At 46.2% G+C, this 14,656-nt stretch overlaps 5 protein-coding genes across 5 annotated transcripts; 1 reads left to right on the plus strand and 4 right to left on the minus strand.

The window, feature by feature from the left end:
• Positions 1–47: 47 nt before the first annotated feature.
• On the minus strand, positions 48–1,836 carry V2V93DRAFT_364736 (Ssl1-like-domain-containing protein). Its single transcript, XM_066908911.1, has 2 exons — positions 1,117–1,836; positions 48–1,046 (listed from the first exon to the last, which is right to left on the minus strand). The coding sequence occupies exons 1-2, from the start codon at positions 1,704–1,706 to the stop codon at positions 152–154; spliced, it is 1,485 nt and encodes a 494-aa protein (XP_066768123.1). The 5' UTR covers positions 1,707–1,836; the 3' UTR covers positions 48–151.
• Positions 1,816–3,675, minus strand: V2V93DRAFT_331998 (chitin synthase III catalytic subunit). Its single transcript, XM_066907665.1, has 4 exons — positions 3,559–3,675; positions 3,227–3,507; positions 3,118–3,153; positions 1,816–3,043 (listed from the first exon to the last, which is right to left on the minus strand). The coding sequence occupies exons 2-4, from the start codon at positions 3,251–3,253 to the stop codon at positions 2,165–2,167; spliced, it is 942 nt and encodes a 313-aa protein (XP_066768124.1). The 5' UTR covers positions 3,254–3,507; positions 3,559–3,675; the 3' UTR covers positions 1,816–2,164.
• V2V93DRAFT_364743 (cell morphogenesis N-terminal-domain-containing protein) lies at positions 3,663–11,813 on the plus strand. The gene is made up of 5 exons (XM_066908912.1): positions 3,663–4,308; positions 4,371–5,270; positions 5,328–9,353; positions 9,411–11,572; positions 11,638–11,813. The coding sequence occupies exons 1-4, from the start codon at positions 3,898–3,900 to the stop codon at positions 11,544–11,546; spliced, it is 7,473 nt and encodes a 2,490-aa protein (XP_066768125.1). The 5' UTR covers positions 3,663–3,897; the 3' UTR covers positions 11,547–11,572; positions 11,638–11,813.
• V2V93DRAFT_364744 (EthD family reductase) lies at positions 11,680–12,586 on the minus strand. Its single transcript, XM_066908913.1, has one exon. It carries the CDS (start codon positions 12,202–12,204, stop codon positions 11,824–11,826), a length of 381 nt encoding a protein of 126 aa, XP_066768126.1. The 5' UTR covers positions 12,205–12,586; the 3' UTR covers positions 11,680–11,823.
• A 112-nt stretch (positions 12,587–12,698) lies between these two features.
• V2V93DRAFT_378349 (FAD binding domain-containing protein) lies at positions 12,699–14,520 on the minus strand (the record flags this gene model as incomplete). Its single annotated transcript, XM_066911953.1, has 2 exons — positions 12,699–14,363; positions 14,428–14,520. The coding sequence occupies 2 exons, from the start codon at positions 14,518–14,520 to the stop codon at positions 12,699–12,701; spliced, it is 1,758 nt and encodes a 585-aa protein (XP_066768127.1).
• Positions 14,521–14,656: the final 136 nt, after the last annotated feature.

Genomic DNA, 14,656 nt, shown 5'->3' on the forward strand with positions numbered 1-14,656 from the left:
ATGAGTCGATATCTCCGTGCAACGCTGAGCATATCTACTACAATCTAAATGTAAACCATGTGATTTTTTATTACAAAACAGAAAGAGAAGAGAAACACCGTCAGCAAAGCCAAATTAAACCGAGTAAGTACAAATCAAAATATTAGCTGATCTAGATGCTTATTGGAGCTGATGAAAATCTAGAGCCTGCATTTGTCTGAGGTAAAATTTCCCCAGCAGGCTTAGCAGTCGTAGAATATTGGCGACCTGAAGGTCCTGCTGCCTCGCACCCTGGACAATTGTGCAGAACTTCGTGAGCAAACAGATCACAGTCAATACAGAATTGCTTGCGGCACGTAGGACACCTAAATCGGCCGGTTGCCAAAGATTCCTTTTCCTGGCGTGTGCTCGACGATACAGTTGATGATCCAGCAATTATCCGAATCTTTGTCGAGGCTGTATGCACAGATGGGAGCGCAAATGGCTTGCTACAACTAAAACATGCAGATGTTTTGCTGCTCCGAGCTTCCGGCCATTCAACTTCGTACCAATTCTTCAGCGGCATAAGATGGTGGTAAGAGCGCGCCAGATGCGTAGATAAAATAAGAGTAAGGCCACATGCGGGACATTCTGTCGGCAAAGAGCATACCTTGACATTACAACGCGGGCATAAATAACCGCCTTTTAACAGTCTAGTATGGCAGGCGCAAAACGATGGAGTAGTCTCAACGACTCGAGACGGAAAGCCCATCCGCATCAGCTCTGAGCCAGATTTGCTTTTGGCTTTCTCGTTCAAAGTAGATGCTGGCGGTGTACATGCGTTTAGCAGAACTTCTTTGAAATGCTGCTCGTTCAAAATCACACCGTATGTAGATGCAAGGTCGCCGTCATTGGTTTGCTGGCATAGTTCTTTACATACAGCGACTTGGGCTGCGAGACCTACCACACGGACTCGAATTTGTTCTGCTTTCAAAGTAGCAACGGTTTTGTGAATGTCTCCAGGGTCACACGATATAAGTGCACCAAAGATGATGACTACCTCTTTTGTTCCATGAGAAGGGACATGACTGGGAGTTCCTGTCAGTACAAGCTGCACTTACAGAAATCGATTGACAAAAATAAAGATGGGAATCATACTATAAAGCACCACGAGCCATTTCAAGTGCATTTTGTAGCGAAGGAACGCCCGCAGGCTCGTCTTTTTTGAGAGCTTGAATCGCAGCCACATGTTCCGTTGGATTTCCTCCAAGTTGAGAAATCAAGCGAGCGAGACCATCTTTCATGCCAATCACTCCCAGCTGTGAAATTGGATTTTGCTCAAAATATTCATTTATAAATTGAATTGCATACTGAAGTGACAGCTGGTATCGGGAAGGTCTGAGATCCTTGTCTGCCATGGCGGAACTCAGATCGAGAACGAGCATGAGATGCCGAATTATACCACGTTGAAGCGGCGTCTGTTCGTAAAATAGCCGTTTCCGCTTATTTGCCTGTACAAGATCAGCAATAGCATTTGCCAGACTACCTCCTTCGTCTTCTTGAACGATATCCCAGGGCCGTTGAATTGAATCTTCCCAGACATAGCCGCCGCCAGTGGTTGACCGCAGCTCAGCATTTGATTTGCGAGTAGATCGTGTTGACACGCCGACACTTAAGGCCCGAGATCCAGTAAGCTCTTCAGAGTCTGGAGAAGAGGCCTCGTTGTAAGACTCGTCGGAATCAGACATGGCTGTGCTATCGTTCTGTGAGAGAGATGAATGATTTAAACGGAATCAGTATTCAGCATGGAGCCATTTTCCGTAAGCCGCAGCAGGTTGAATTTATTAGAACTGTCAGTTAAAAAATGAAACCTCGGCCAGCTTTTTATATTTCATACAATTATACGATGTAATTTATTTTCTCGCAAAAATCAAAACTGCCAATTTAAGAAAAAGAAAAAAAAACAGTTCTACGTTATTATGAGTACAGGAGGAATGAAATAATTAGCCTCTAATTAGAAAAAAACACTTTTGGCTCCAACGGACTCTAAAACAGTTCTACCCAAACAAAATGCGCCCAAATATTAACTGCAAAAAAAGACACAAAGATTAAAAAAATTCAAAAACAAACTTCGAAAGAAGGTGTAGATGCAAGACACGAAAACCAACTTTTGCGTTTACTGTAAATAATATGTTCAAATTGAATGTTATATCATACGCATGGTGGCAGGCATGCCGTGCATATTCGAGGCTTCACGCATTGGTGAAAATTGAGTTGGTATCTCCCAATCGACCTGTTGGCCGACCCATTCGTCTTCCGTGATATAAGTCCAGAAGGCCCAGACTCCTCCGAAGCTGAAGAGGGTAAAAAGACAGGCAAACATAGAGCCATCAATCTTGCCATAAGTGTTTCTGCAGATGTAGCGAGAAACCACAAATTCAAATATCTGTCCAATAACAAAAAGTAGAAAGGCCGCAAAAAGAAGAAGAAGAGGTTTCCGCTCGCGAAGAACACGAACGACGAGATTAAATTCAAGCAGGAGATAGATGCTGATTGCTACTATTGGCCATAAAAGGTAAACGGTGTAAAGAGCATAATTGCGCATGCTATCAGGGTTGTTGAGAGCTGAGTCGAAAGTCCCGGTCCAGTCGAAGCCAGAATCAAGGGCAATGTAGCCGACTCCGACGAAGAACGCAAGGCCTGATAGGAAGGTGAGAGTTACGGACAAGAAACTTCCGTCGGGTAAAATCTGGTAAGCAACTATAGCATTAACCACAAGTAACCAAGCAGTAGAAGCTGTTGAGCCGATCTCTATTGCGCTAAAGTACGTGATAATTCTGTCGTTAAAGATGAAGCCTCCGCTAGCAAAAAAGGCAGAAACGGAGACAATGAAATACGAGAAAAACAGAATCTGCATCTCACGACGTCCAACTGCACCTTTCCTACGTTGAGCACTGTATATGAAGGCAACACAAGTAAGACATGCGAAAAATGAAATAAGCATAAGCCCAAGGTTTCGTATGATGGACTTTCCGGAGGATTCAATTCCCCGCAGGGTGCAGTATTGTGGATAGTCATTAAAAAGCTAGAGAATGGCATAACAGGTCAGTCTCGATAGGATGTAAAAATGTACCAAAGACCAAACAAAGGGGAGCATACGTTACAGGCAGGGAGTGTGGAATAGTAGCAGAATTTCTATAAATCACGCCAAGTCGCCGCATCAGAACCGTTCGTAGAAGATACAAGGAAGAGCAACAGATTGACGTACATTAAAATTCCCAAAGTTCGTCGACATGGCAACAGCAGAAGCGTGAAAAGCAAGTGCAAGAAAATGCAGGCAGCAAAACGTGAGGAAAGAGTAATTGCAGAAAGAGTGGTTGACGTAGTATAGAGGCTAAGAGACCTTCGCTTCGTCAAAACAAAATACGCAAAGGAGCAAGCAAATAAGCGACAAGCGAATCGGCTGCGGCTCCTACAGCAGCATTTACAAACTCATATTAGCTGTGTTGGGGAGCATAGTTCATGGCTGACTGCGTATATAGTGCCTAGCTTTTCTGAATTAGTGACCCAGAATAATATAACTATCTGATCATTTTGTACCTCTAGAAAGCGGCCGGAAACTTTTTGCAACAAAAAAATACATTGGCGATTAAAAAAATAATCATTAAGCTGCTAATATGGAGCTGTAAACAGCAACTTTAAGCTGCGGAGACTCAATACGTTTAGTTACACTAGTTCATGGCTCGAAACCAGTATTGGGACATTCCCAAAAACCTTATCCCAAACCCCTGGCTTTCCTGCGAATTTCAGCAAAACGAACTTCTCTCTTAAACCATTCTCTATTCAATATATCTTCTATTCCTGTTGCATCACTCTCTACTAAGCTCTGCATTTTAACGTCAGCTGTTGGCCTTGTGAGTAGCTTTCCGCACTTTCACAATGGCCGACGCTCGCCTTCTCGAGCCCGCATCCATCGTCGTGCCAGATTTTGCGGACTTTCCTTCCTACTCTGCTCGCCCCCCACTGCGGTCCACCACACAGTCTACCCCGGCCTTGCAGCCTCCGGCTGTAATAGTTGAATCTCCTCCTCGGTCTCTTTCGGCTACCGATACTGCAGGATCTCCCGCTGGCCCGTCTAGAATTGACCTTCGCCGCCAAGCCTCGCTAGGCCGCCCCCAGTTGTCGCGATCATTCTCCCTCGCTGGCTCTTCTCTACGTCGCTCTAATACCGCCGCATCACCCAATGCTCCTCATACTCCACAACAGCAGCAGCAGTCATTGCCCCGGAATTCCTCTTCTAGCGACCCAATCACCCCGGCAGAGTACTCCTTGCACATCGTCTTCACTCAAGTACGCCTATTCTAATATCTTTTTTTTGTTAAATACGTTTCCTAATCGGTTTTGCTGTGTAGTTTGTTCGTCAAGCTGAGAAGAAGCTCAACATGTGTTTGAGCTATTCGTCTGAGGAAGAGCCTCCAATTACGACGCTCCTTGGAGCTGGCGCCGATCCAGTATTTGATAAAATTCTTGAATCTCTCGGATATATATCGCGCCAAAAGCCGCGACCTGTCATTGATGCAGTTATGTTTTGGCGGAAATCAAAGTCTGAAGCTGCCACAGTGGCCGCTCGCGGGCGCTACGGACTACCGCCTTTACCAAACACGCAGCCCGATTACCCAATTCAACAGCCGCGATCAGCTCTGGTCATGCCTGGTCAGCAACAGATTCGCAGCCTTCGGCATAAAGTTAGCAAAAGTCTTTCTGATCGTTCTCCAATAAGCAGTAGACAAAACAAGTCTAGTCCTGGAATCCAAAGTCCTTCGAGTGGCTTTGGCCAGAGTGCTGCACAGCAAGCATCTGCTTCACTGGGCTATTTTGGCCTTCATCGCCATCATAGCACGTCCGCAGCTGGCCAGTCACCGGGGTCACCTGGTATGCGACCGGACAGTGCTCAGCAGGCAGATCGCAAGAGCTTGATCTCGATTTACATTTTATGTCGCGTACTCATCGAGGTTGTTAAGCAGACCTCGGCCGCTGTTTTAGGCGAAGAAATGGGCGACAAGCTCGAGGAGATCGTTTTTCGTCAAATAAGAGCGAGTGATCCAAATCTAGTTACCGCAAGTCCTATTCGTTTAGCTAACTGGCGATTATTTGCTGAACTACTTGGTGAAATGTCTCGCATGAGATTTACGAGTGTGAGCGACAGATTTGTAGCGGAGTTGGAAAAGACAAAAGGCGATCAAGGTCTGTCTAAAGAGCAAGAACAAAATATGCAAGTTGTTATCCATGGCATGGAGTATTTGCATCTAAAGGTGTGGTCAAATTTGTTTCAGCTTGCTAGCTTCTCTTTCTAACTGTATCATTCTCAGGTCTACCCGCTCGAGCTGTTTGAGGACTCGGCAGACTTCATACAATCGATATGTAAATTTTTTGTTATGTCGCACGGCCAACGCGTTAAACATGCCTACTGTGAAATACTGAACACTCTCCTCCTGTCTGTTGCAGGAGTCATCACTGCTGAAGTCAATCATCCTACGTGGGTTAAAACTATCGATCTTGTATATCCCAAGGTAATCTCCATGATTTCCAAACAACGATACTGGACCGATTCGTTTCAATTAGCCTGCACTATCCTCTGTGTAGCGCCCACACAGATTTTTTCTGACAATTGGGTACCATTGCTCGAGGCCAATTTTCCAAAACTGAAAGACCCAAAGTGTCGCGTGGTAGTAATCATTGGCGTATCTCGTTTGATATGGGTGTATCTTCGACGCTGTTCCGAATCATTTAGTGCTATAGAAAAACGATTAGACGGATTCACCAAAGTCCTCTTCCCACCTGGCAATAAAAAGTCATGGTTGACTGCTGATCGAAGTTTGATTGATGCCTGTGTTCAGATGGTTCGCTTTATTGGCTGGAGTCAGCCGGACTACTGTGTCAGGACTTTCATCTTTCCTATGCTCAGCAGCGATACTCTAATGCGCATGAACGATCAGAATCTTTCTGCTGATACTCTTGCTCCCGAATATATGCATATCGGCATCAAAGCTTTTGTGTCAATGCTTCTAGATGCCGCCGAAAACACGCCACCTCCGTTTTACTCGCCTGATCCACCACTCCGACAGGGAAGTATAGCCGTGGCTGAACGATCCTTGCAAGAACAGCCTGTCATGATTGAACCTCCACCAGTTCTGCGAGATCACTACGGCCCCTTTTCCCGCCTTTTAGGTAAAATCTTACTAATATGCGATTCGAATTTTGGCGGCCAAGTCGTCTTGGATGAAAAGATGGGCAAAATTACTCCCAAGACTCCGTCATCATTTTCCTTTTCGCAATCTAGTGCAATAGGTGCTGTAATTGGCTCTGCTAGTGCAAGTAGCAGTCAAAGCAGTAATGAAATAGTACACGCAAATTACGAGCTACTTCTTGCAGTATTCGAAGCTATTCCGCTATGTATTCCGCAGAATGTGAGCTTCGGCCACATTGTTGAAATTCTTTGCAAAGGCACTGCTCATCCTGACCCGCGAGTTGCATCGGCTGCTACCAACTCGCTTAAGAGCTTAGCGAGGAGTGGGAAATATTCACAGCAGACTATAGTTACTGGATTTGCACGGTTTATATTCAATTACGAAGAACGATATTCAGCATATTCGGATACATCGATGCTTGACTCTTCTGCCAATGTTGAGAGCACTTTGAAGATGTATGTACAACTGCTTAGTATTTGGATTGATGTAATCAGGCAGAAAACTGCTGCGTATCGCGATAGCCCTGCGCCTACGAATAATAACGGAGTGAGTGGTGCTTCGCCTTCGGTTACCCCAATTTCCACAAACTCATCTAGTCGCGGCGAGGAAATGGAGACAACCTCAGTCTGGAGTGTGATCGAAGAAGTGGAGAGTAATGGCCTCTTTTTTCTTTGTAGTCAGAGCCGGATCGTCAGGTGTTATGCAATCGCTGTGTTACGACTGATTCGTGAATTCGATGTTGCCTTAGAAGAACAAGTTGAGGTGTTGAAAATGCAATCAAAAAATGCTGCTCCAGTCAAAAATGTTATGAGCAGAATCATTGAGGTTCTTGATGATACAGATGGAAGTGGGGCTTTGGATATGGACAGTTTGGGGCCTAGCGTTATAGATGCAATGTCAGCAGCTGAGCGTATGCGACTCTCACAGCTGCAGCTTGAGGCGAAGGAGCATGCACACCACGGATTTTTAGTTCGTCTTGCTCAGTCTGATTCTGGCGTTGATTCTGCATTATGGTTACGATTATTTCCCAGGTTTCTTGAGCTGTGCTTGTCAAAATTCCCGATGCCTGTGGCATTGTGCCGCGATAGTGTTTGTAGCAGACTGATTCATCTACATAAGCCATTGATGGAAACTATCGAAGCATATAATAAGTTGTCAGCATCTTCGGACGGACATTGGAAGAATCACAACATGCGATCGCATCCGGAAGTCCTTATTGAACAGTGGAAATTATACATGATTGTGGCCTGTTGCACATTAACGGCCACCGACGATCCAGACCCTCTTGACATCAAGAAAGTGTCTGCTAATAGACGAAAGGGACCTCTACCGCTATCTTTACCACCATATAAAAGAATCACGTCTGCGATGGCACTTTTCAAGATGGTAATTCCACTTTTGCAGGTTGATCATGCTTTGATTAGAGAGGCAGTGATAGCAGGACTAGAGTGTATAAACATCAATCTTTACAAAAGCCTGATTGGAGCGTTGCAGCCAACTCTGCGATCTTTGGGAGATCGTCGATCTCATGGTCAAAATGCTGGAATAGGCGGTGGCTTTTCAAACGGAAATTCGGCAAGTGGAAGTCATAGTGGAAGTAATGCCCCATCTTCGCCGTCCTCGGGCTTTTGGCGTCGACCTCGAAAGCATGACTGGATGCGAATTGAAGTCACGCACGTGCTACAACTTACATCACATTACCTGAAGGATCCTGAAATTTATAAGGACTCAGCAATTTTGGAGCAGCATATCATGTTTGTCAAAGATACGAAGAGCTTTTTGTGTCAGTCTGAAGTTGCGTACGATTGGGGATATCAAAAGCTGCGACGATATTTCTGTGGCTTCATGCAGACATTATATGAAGGTATTCAACTTACTGGAAGATCTAGTTTCTGGCTTCCTTTTGAAGCTCGCGTTTCGCTTTTCAAAATGATTGAGGAATGGTGCGGGTACGGTCAATATGCCAGTTTAGCTGACGAGAGAAATGAGAAAATGCGACGTGCTGCGGTTGATCAGTGCAGAGATACTACAGAGCAAGGCATTCTAATGGCTTCATTTGAGGTGGTCAAGGGTCAACTTGAACTTGCAGCGTTAGGTGCAATGGCTTCATTCTTGGATGGACCATTGACCGAGACTATTGAGAGTCACGGCGCACAGGCTGCCGTCATGTCTTTCGACGTTAGTGCTATTTTTCTTTGGGCAAATTCTGTTTTTGAAGCGAATACGGATAGAATGCGAGCAATTGGCCGCCGCGCGATTATAAATATGCTGCGATCGAATAAGGGTCACACTGATATCTTGTCCAGAACGATAACATATTGCTATCATTCGGAATCAGGACCGCGAGCGAGCGAGTGCTATTTCTTTGCTCTGGCTGACGTTCTTATCGAAGACAACGAATATCCTTGTGAAATGCGCCAATCGGTTGCGCTTGGATTGTTTAAAATTGGAGACGACCGGTCTCAGGTTCGAGTCAAGGCAGCTGCACTTTTGAAAGCAGTCGAGTTTCGCTTTTTTGGAAAGTCGAGAGTTCAAGATTATGAGATCAGCATATCGGATCGAACAACTGCCGTATACAAGCGAGCGCAATTCAATTTGTCTAATCATTTTTCGCTTGAGTATGACGATTTGAAGTTTACAATATTTTCTGAATTGTCAATGTTTTTCCATGTTGTTACGCCCCCACTGCGCCGCGACATTCTAGCAATTATGATTCCTTGGATTTCAAACATGGAGCTGCAACTTGATCCGAATGGGAAAATTCCGTCACCATCCGCTTACATGGTGATGACGAATCTGTTTGAGATTACTATTCGGTTTAGCAGCGAGATCCAGAATGAAGTTGAAGCGCTTTGGGTAACTCTTGCGTCAACTCGACATATGGGCAATGTACGAGCTATTTTGGATTACCTTATCAATACAGGTGTAGAACGACGAGATCCAGCGTTTGTCGAATACAGCAAACAAATTGTTGTATATATTGCAAGCACCCCAGCTGGTTCAAAGTTGGTAGAAGCTCTTGTTGCATACATACAACCTACCAGTATGCTGCCTACAGCCGGTGAAGCGAAAGAATATAGTGGGATTCATGAGATGTTCCCATATATTGCGGATTTGATGCTGGTGCTACCTCCAACTGTTGAACCGGTAAGTTAATGTAATGATTGAGAGGTTGCAGAATTCAACTGACAGGAAAACAATTAGGTTGGATTTTCAATTGGACAATTGGCAATGATCTTGCTTGTTGATTTGTTTGTGAGCCCCGTTACAGCAATGTCGGCCAACCTCGCGATATTGCTGCAAGTGATTTTTGTGTTGCTTGATCACTACAACCAGTTAGTTCATGAGCAGGCTCGCGAATTGCTAGTACATTTAATTCATGAAATTTCGTTGTCGACGGATACAGAAGTCGGAGGACAGAAATATAAATCGACGGCAGAAATTATTGACTCAATTCGGAAACGTGATCCGAAGACTATGTGGTCGTATGACGACTTGTACATGGACGAAAGTGCAATGAGAAAGCCTAAAAACATGGATGGCATGATTCAGAAAGTTCTGGGCATATTTGAAGAGAAGTATCCACAATTAAAAGAGGAATGGAGTAAGATCGCGTTAGCATGGGCTACGACATGTCCGGTTAGACATTTTGCATGTCGGTCATTCCAGATTTTCCGCTCGACGTTTGTCACGTTGGACCAGAATATGCTGGCGGATATGCTCGTGCGGCTATCAAACACAATTGCGGATCCCAACCCGGATATTCAGAATTTCTCGATGCAAATATTGATGACGTTGAATGAAATTGTGGTTAGCTGCAGCGCGAAGCAGCTACTGGAATATCCCCAGATATTTTGGGCTACTGTTGCGAGTATGCAGACAGTGAATCAGAGCGAGTTTATTGAAGGAGTGACCATCCTGGGGAATTTAATGGACAAGATATCCCTGGATGACCCAGAGGCTGTTGAGACATTTGTGTCGGTGTTTCCGCCCAAATGGGAAGGAGGCAAGTTCGAAGGACTACAGAAGACGCTGCTGCCGGGTATTCGATCGAGCAAATCGTATGATATTACGATGGATGTGCTCGATAAATTGAATACGTTCAGCAGTAATGATTTGATAGGCCATGAGAACAGGTTGCTGTATGCGACACTTAGTAATTTGCCGCGGTTTGCTCATGCACTTGAGCTAGGACGCATACCTACAGAGTTCCTTGGTTGTGCTGAAATGTTAGTGCAGATGGCACAGCAAGAGAATATGCCATCGTTGTCACGGATTCTGAATTCCTTTGCAAAAGGAAGATTCAGGGTTAAGACTGATTTTGTGAAGCAGATGGTGCACTCTTTTCAAGCGCCGGTGTTTCGCGAACACGAGTCGCAGATCATGGTATTTTTTTTAGGGATACTCTCAAATGATATTGAATATATTCGATTAGAATCGATGGAATTTTTGAAGTATCTGTTTCCGTTAGTTGATATGCGGCAAGAAGAGTTTACAGTTATTGGGGCGGATTTGATTTCACCGCTGCTAAGACTTCTGCAGACCGAGTATGCTGAGCAGGCGCTACAAGTTTTGGATGAGGCGACTTATGTGCCCGGTACCCATATGGACCGGCATGTTTTACGGGCGTCTCTCAGTGGGAGATCGCTGACCAGTAGACGAGAAGATATTGAGAGCACAGCGACTACATTTGGCATTCCGGATGAGACTGGATGGGCGGTTGCGATGCCGACAGTGCGATCGTCTGTGGCACGCAGTAATGTGCATGCGGTATTCTATTCATGTGAGGTGACTAATCCGGATTACCATACGCTTGGTCCGGATACCGTTGTCGAGTTTTCAATTGACGAGTTCCGATCTTCGCCTTCGTTCTCAGCTGCGGCCGCGATGTACGAGGAAGGATACGGTATGGGGCGGCAGAGCAAGAACGGCGGCACTAAAACTTCTCTGAGCCGCAGACGACAGACTAGCATGCAACAGCAATCGCAGAGCAAGCATAATCCAGGCCAGCTTGCATCGGGCATGGCTAATGGTGGATATTTCGGTGGCGCTTTCGGAATGGCCCTTACGCGCTCATCTTCATCAGCCACTGCAAGCGCAATTTTGGCAAGGAATAGCGCTGTGGCCGCCGGCGGAACACGTAACGGCGCGCGGCCTGGAGTAAATTACTTTAGTGGGTCACCGAGTGGGTTCACCAGCATGGAGCGAAGCGACACAATGGCATCTTTTGCAGTCGGGGACGATGTCGACGGGTCAGTTAGTAATATGGTGGCCGCGCTTGATAATCTGACGTCGTTCTTTGGCGAGGAGCCAACGGCTTACACGACTGTGCTCGAGTAGTGAGCCCAAAGAGAGTAAAAAAATGTGTGAGTTAATCTGTTAAAATGTTACTTGAGCTGTTTATATTGCGATGCTAATGAATAGAAAGTAGATATAGTCAACGGGGTTAACAAGACGAAATTAAAAATTATTTGCTTATATAATTATTATGATGCTGGGAAAGTAAGGACGGCCACAAAAAAGGAAAGGGTATCTGGATTATAGGGTTGTTGCTGGTTCTATCAAAAAAATGAAATTACTTGAATTTAATAAAGTATTTGCGAGATAGTTATTAAAGCTAGAGATTTGTAGAAAAAACATCGACTTTTCCCTCGCCCGAAATCTGAACCTTGGGGTCATCACGAATTAACCACCGGGTCTCCTCGCGATCAAGAAACTTCTCCTCGTCGTCGAATAAGTTTGCAAATTCTGGAATAGCGTAGAGTCGATCGCGCGCAGATTCGTCAGCAAACCAAGCTTCAGAGAAGCCATCGAAGTCGCCGCCTTTATTATGGCCGGGTTCGGGAGAGAGATGATGTTGGACATATCGGAGGAGGTACTGGTCGATGTTCGGCAAGCTGCGGATGAGGGGCCCGTGGATGTGCCCCCAGTGGTGGCAGAACTGCTCGTGCGTAAGACCGGGTTTGCGCTTATAGAAGCCAAGGATGACAACAACCATTGAGAAAAGAAGGCTCAACTGTGTAGTTTTGAGTAGATGTGGGGCTGAAGCTGGCGAGCGAAGGAAGAGGAAGGAGATGCGATACGCGGACTAAGATGCCGTTAAATGCTTTCCCGGAGCATCATAAATCAATTGTTTTTCTCCTATTTCATGAGCTGATCACGACGCGCCAATCTGCGGTCTCGATCTTGACGAAAACCATAACGGTTCATCTTCGGCGGGAAATAATACTGTGTGGAGGAGATTTCGGAGTAGTTGCCGACCCCGCACTTAAGTTTTTATTTTATTCTAGTGCGGGGAGAACCCCCTCCCTTACCAAGAAGATGAACATAAGCCGCACGTCACTCACGTGGTCATCCTATCTCATATCGCTAAAGATAGACGTCTTTTTCTGGAGCTAATACAGTTTATAATTGAGTCTCAAATCGCATTTCTGTACATCTACGACCACGCTGAAACAACAACCGCCAAAATAAAATGCTAATTTATGAAATTTATGCCACATCTCCCGAGATCTTCATACCTGCGCGGTATGCAAAAGTCATTCCAGGTCCGATGCTAGATCCGCCGCCAGGATACGTTCCCTTGAAAACAGAGTTTTGGTCAAGCCCAACCGCATATAAGCCCTCAATCGGCTTACCCTCCGCGTTCAATACCTCGGAGTTATATCCAGTCTTCAGACCGTAAAGCGAACTGACGTTGCCCGGGTATACTGCGAGCGCATAGAATGGTCCAGTCTCGCACTTACCAAGGCTCGGGTTGGGCTTAACTGCAGCATCGCCATAGAAACGGTCATAAACATTACCGCCACGGTTGAACTCCGGGTCGACACCGGTTTCGGAGTACTTGTTCATGTTTGCAACAGTCTCTGTTAGCGTGTCGGCCGGCACGCCAATCTTCTCCGCCAGCTCAGTCAGCGTTGGCGCAGAGACAAGATATCCCTGACGCTTCAGGTTAAAAATCGGATACGGCCACGGTAATGCCATGCCCATGCCATACTTGCGCAAAAATTTTTTGTCACCAATAAAGTATGCCTTCTTGATGCCTTTCTTGTGCATCGCACTGACAAACTCCTGGTACGGCTGCGACTCACTCGCAAATCTCTTGCCGTCCAAACCTACAATAACAGAGCCCGGCTTTGCGCGATCGATAGCAAAGTGCGGGAAACGGCGAATCGGCCCCTTGCCTTTATTCAACAGCGAAATAGGCGCATAGATAGCATTATCTGGGTTTGGTGGCGGCATAACACCGCCGCTCTCAAGAGCAATACGCTTACCGTCTCCGGTGCCTCCATTCACACTGGCACCCCACTCGTTAGGGATGTACTTGCGTGCCTCAGGAGCTCGAGCCAGCCCACCGCTCGCAAGTACAATGCCCTTCTTCGCCTCAATCTTCTGCGCAAGGCCATCGTGCAACACCTCAATACCAACCACTTTCGAACCGTCCAAGATCGAGCTGAGAGCCGGCGAATGATTCCAAAATGTCACACCCAAGTTGATACCGCTGTACAGTAAGCTGCCGACAATGGCATTACCATTGCACATGTAGGCACCCTTGCCAAACCGCACGAGGTCGGAAAGATAACCGAGAGCCCTCGTGGTCGCCTTGGTGAAGTTGCTTAGACTGCTGAAGGGGTTCGTCAGATACGCCAGCTCAGCAGGATCTGCTTGCATAGTGCCAAACGCCGAGTATCCTTGAAGCGGGTAGCGGATCTGCTTGATCATCTTTCCTAATTGTCGGCCATTGAACTCTGAGGTGAGTATAGTACGACCTACTGAGGCGCCTTCAATAGAATAATGATAGTCCGGCAGTGGCACCGGCTTGAACTTGAGTGCAGAGTTTTCTTCTACCCATTCAACCATCTTGGGTGCCGACTCAATGTAGACGGGCACCTTTTCGTCCCAGAGGTCTCCCAACACATTGTGGAGGTAAATGTCGGCCTGCTCAGCCGAGTCTTTGACGCCAATAGCAGGCTGATGCCTATTATTGGGAACCCACGCACCGCCACCAGAGTAAGCAGTGGTACCACCAAAGTACTGAGTTTTCTCGACAACAAGGACTTTGAGGCCGTGTTTGGCGCATACGATGGCAGTAGTAAGACCAGAGCAGCCGGAGCCGACAACGACGACGTCATACGAGGCGTCAAACTTAGCAATTATCTATACGAAGGAATATTAGCAGAGATAAGGAAGGAAACAGTGCAAGGTATGCTGATGTGCTCACTCTACTGGCGGAAAAGAAGCGAAACGCAATGGCGCGGCTAGACGCAGCACGAAGACAAGGTCTCGCGACGATGCGTAGCGATGAGGGTTTCATTGTGACATGCAGCGCAGGATATGACAGCGACGAAGCGCAGAGAACGCAAACAATCGAAATCAGTCAAAAACAGGTTCCCAAGCGCATTTTATCGCAGACTCGAAGCGCTTTGATCGGTTCGCGGACTCACTTCGGT

This window comes from Kockiozyma suomiensis (assembly GCF_038497685.1).
Source record: "Kockiozyma suomiensis strain NRRL Y-17356 unplaced genomic scaffold V2V93scaffold_2, whole genome shotgun sequence".
In the NCBI taxonomy this organism is placed as follows: Eukaryota; Fungi; Ascomycota; class Lipomycetes; order Lipomycetales; family Lipomycetaceae; genus Kockiozyma; species Kockiozyma suomiensis.

What these genes read in the sequence shown, in the direction of transcription:
- V2V93DRAFT_364736 (XM_066908911.1), bottom strand. Translation starts at nt 1,706, where the DNA reads ATGTCTGATTCCGACGAGTCTTACAACGAGGCCTCTTCTCCAGACTCT. An exon ending in ATGGCTCGTGGTGCTTTATA is followed by an intron (nt 1,047 to 1,116) that starts GTATGATTCCCA and finishes AGGAACTCCCAG; the next exon opens with TCATGTCCCTTCTCATGGAA.
- V2V93DRAFT_331998 (XM_066907665.1), bottom strand. Translation starts at nt 3,253, where the DNA reads ATGTCGACGAACTTTGGGAATTTTAAT. An exon ending in CGAACTTTGGGAATTTTAAT is followed by an intron (nt 3,154 to 3,226) that starts GTACGTCAATCT and finishes CGTGATTTATAG; the next exon opens with AAATTCTGCTACTATTCCAC. An exon ending in CCACACTCCCTGCCTGTAAC is followed by an intron (nt 3,044 to 3,117) that starts GTATGCTCCCCT and finishes GCCATTCTCTAG; the next exon opens with CTTTTTAATGACTATCCACA.
- V2V93DRAFT_364743 (XM_066908912.1), top strand. Translation starts at nt 3,898, where the DNA reads ATGGCCGACGCTCGCCTTCTCGAGCCCGCATCCATCGTCGTGCCAGAT. An exon ending in TGCACATCGTCTTCACTCAA is followed by an intron (nt 4,309 to 4,370) that starts GTACGCCTATTC and finishes TTTGCTGTGTAG; the next exon opens with TTTGTTCGTCAAGCTGAGAA. An exon ending in TACCTCCAACTGTTGAACCG is followed by an intron (nt 9,354 to 9,410) that starts GTAAGTTAATGT and finishes GAAAACAATTAG; the next exon opens with GTTGGATTTTCAATTGGACA.
- V2V93DRAFT_364744 (XM_066908913.1), bottom strand. Translation starts at nt 12,204, where the DNA reads ATGGTTGTTGTCATCCTTGGCTTCTATAAGCGCAAACCCGGTCTTACG.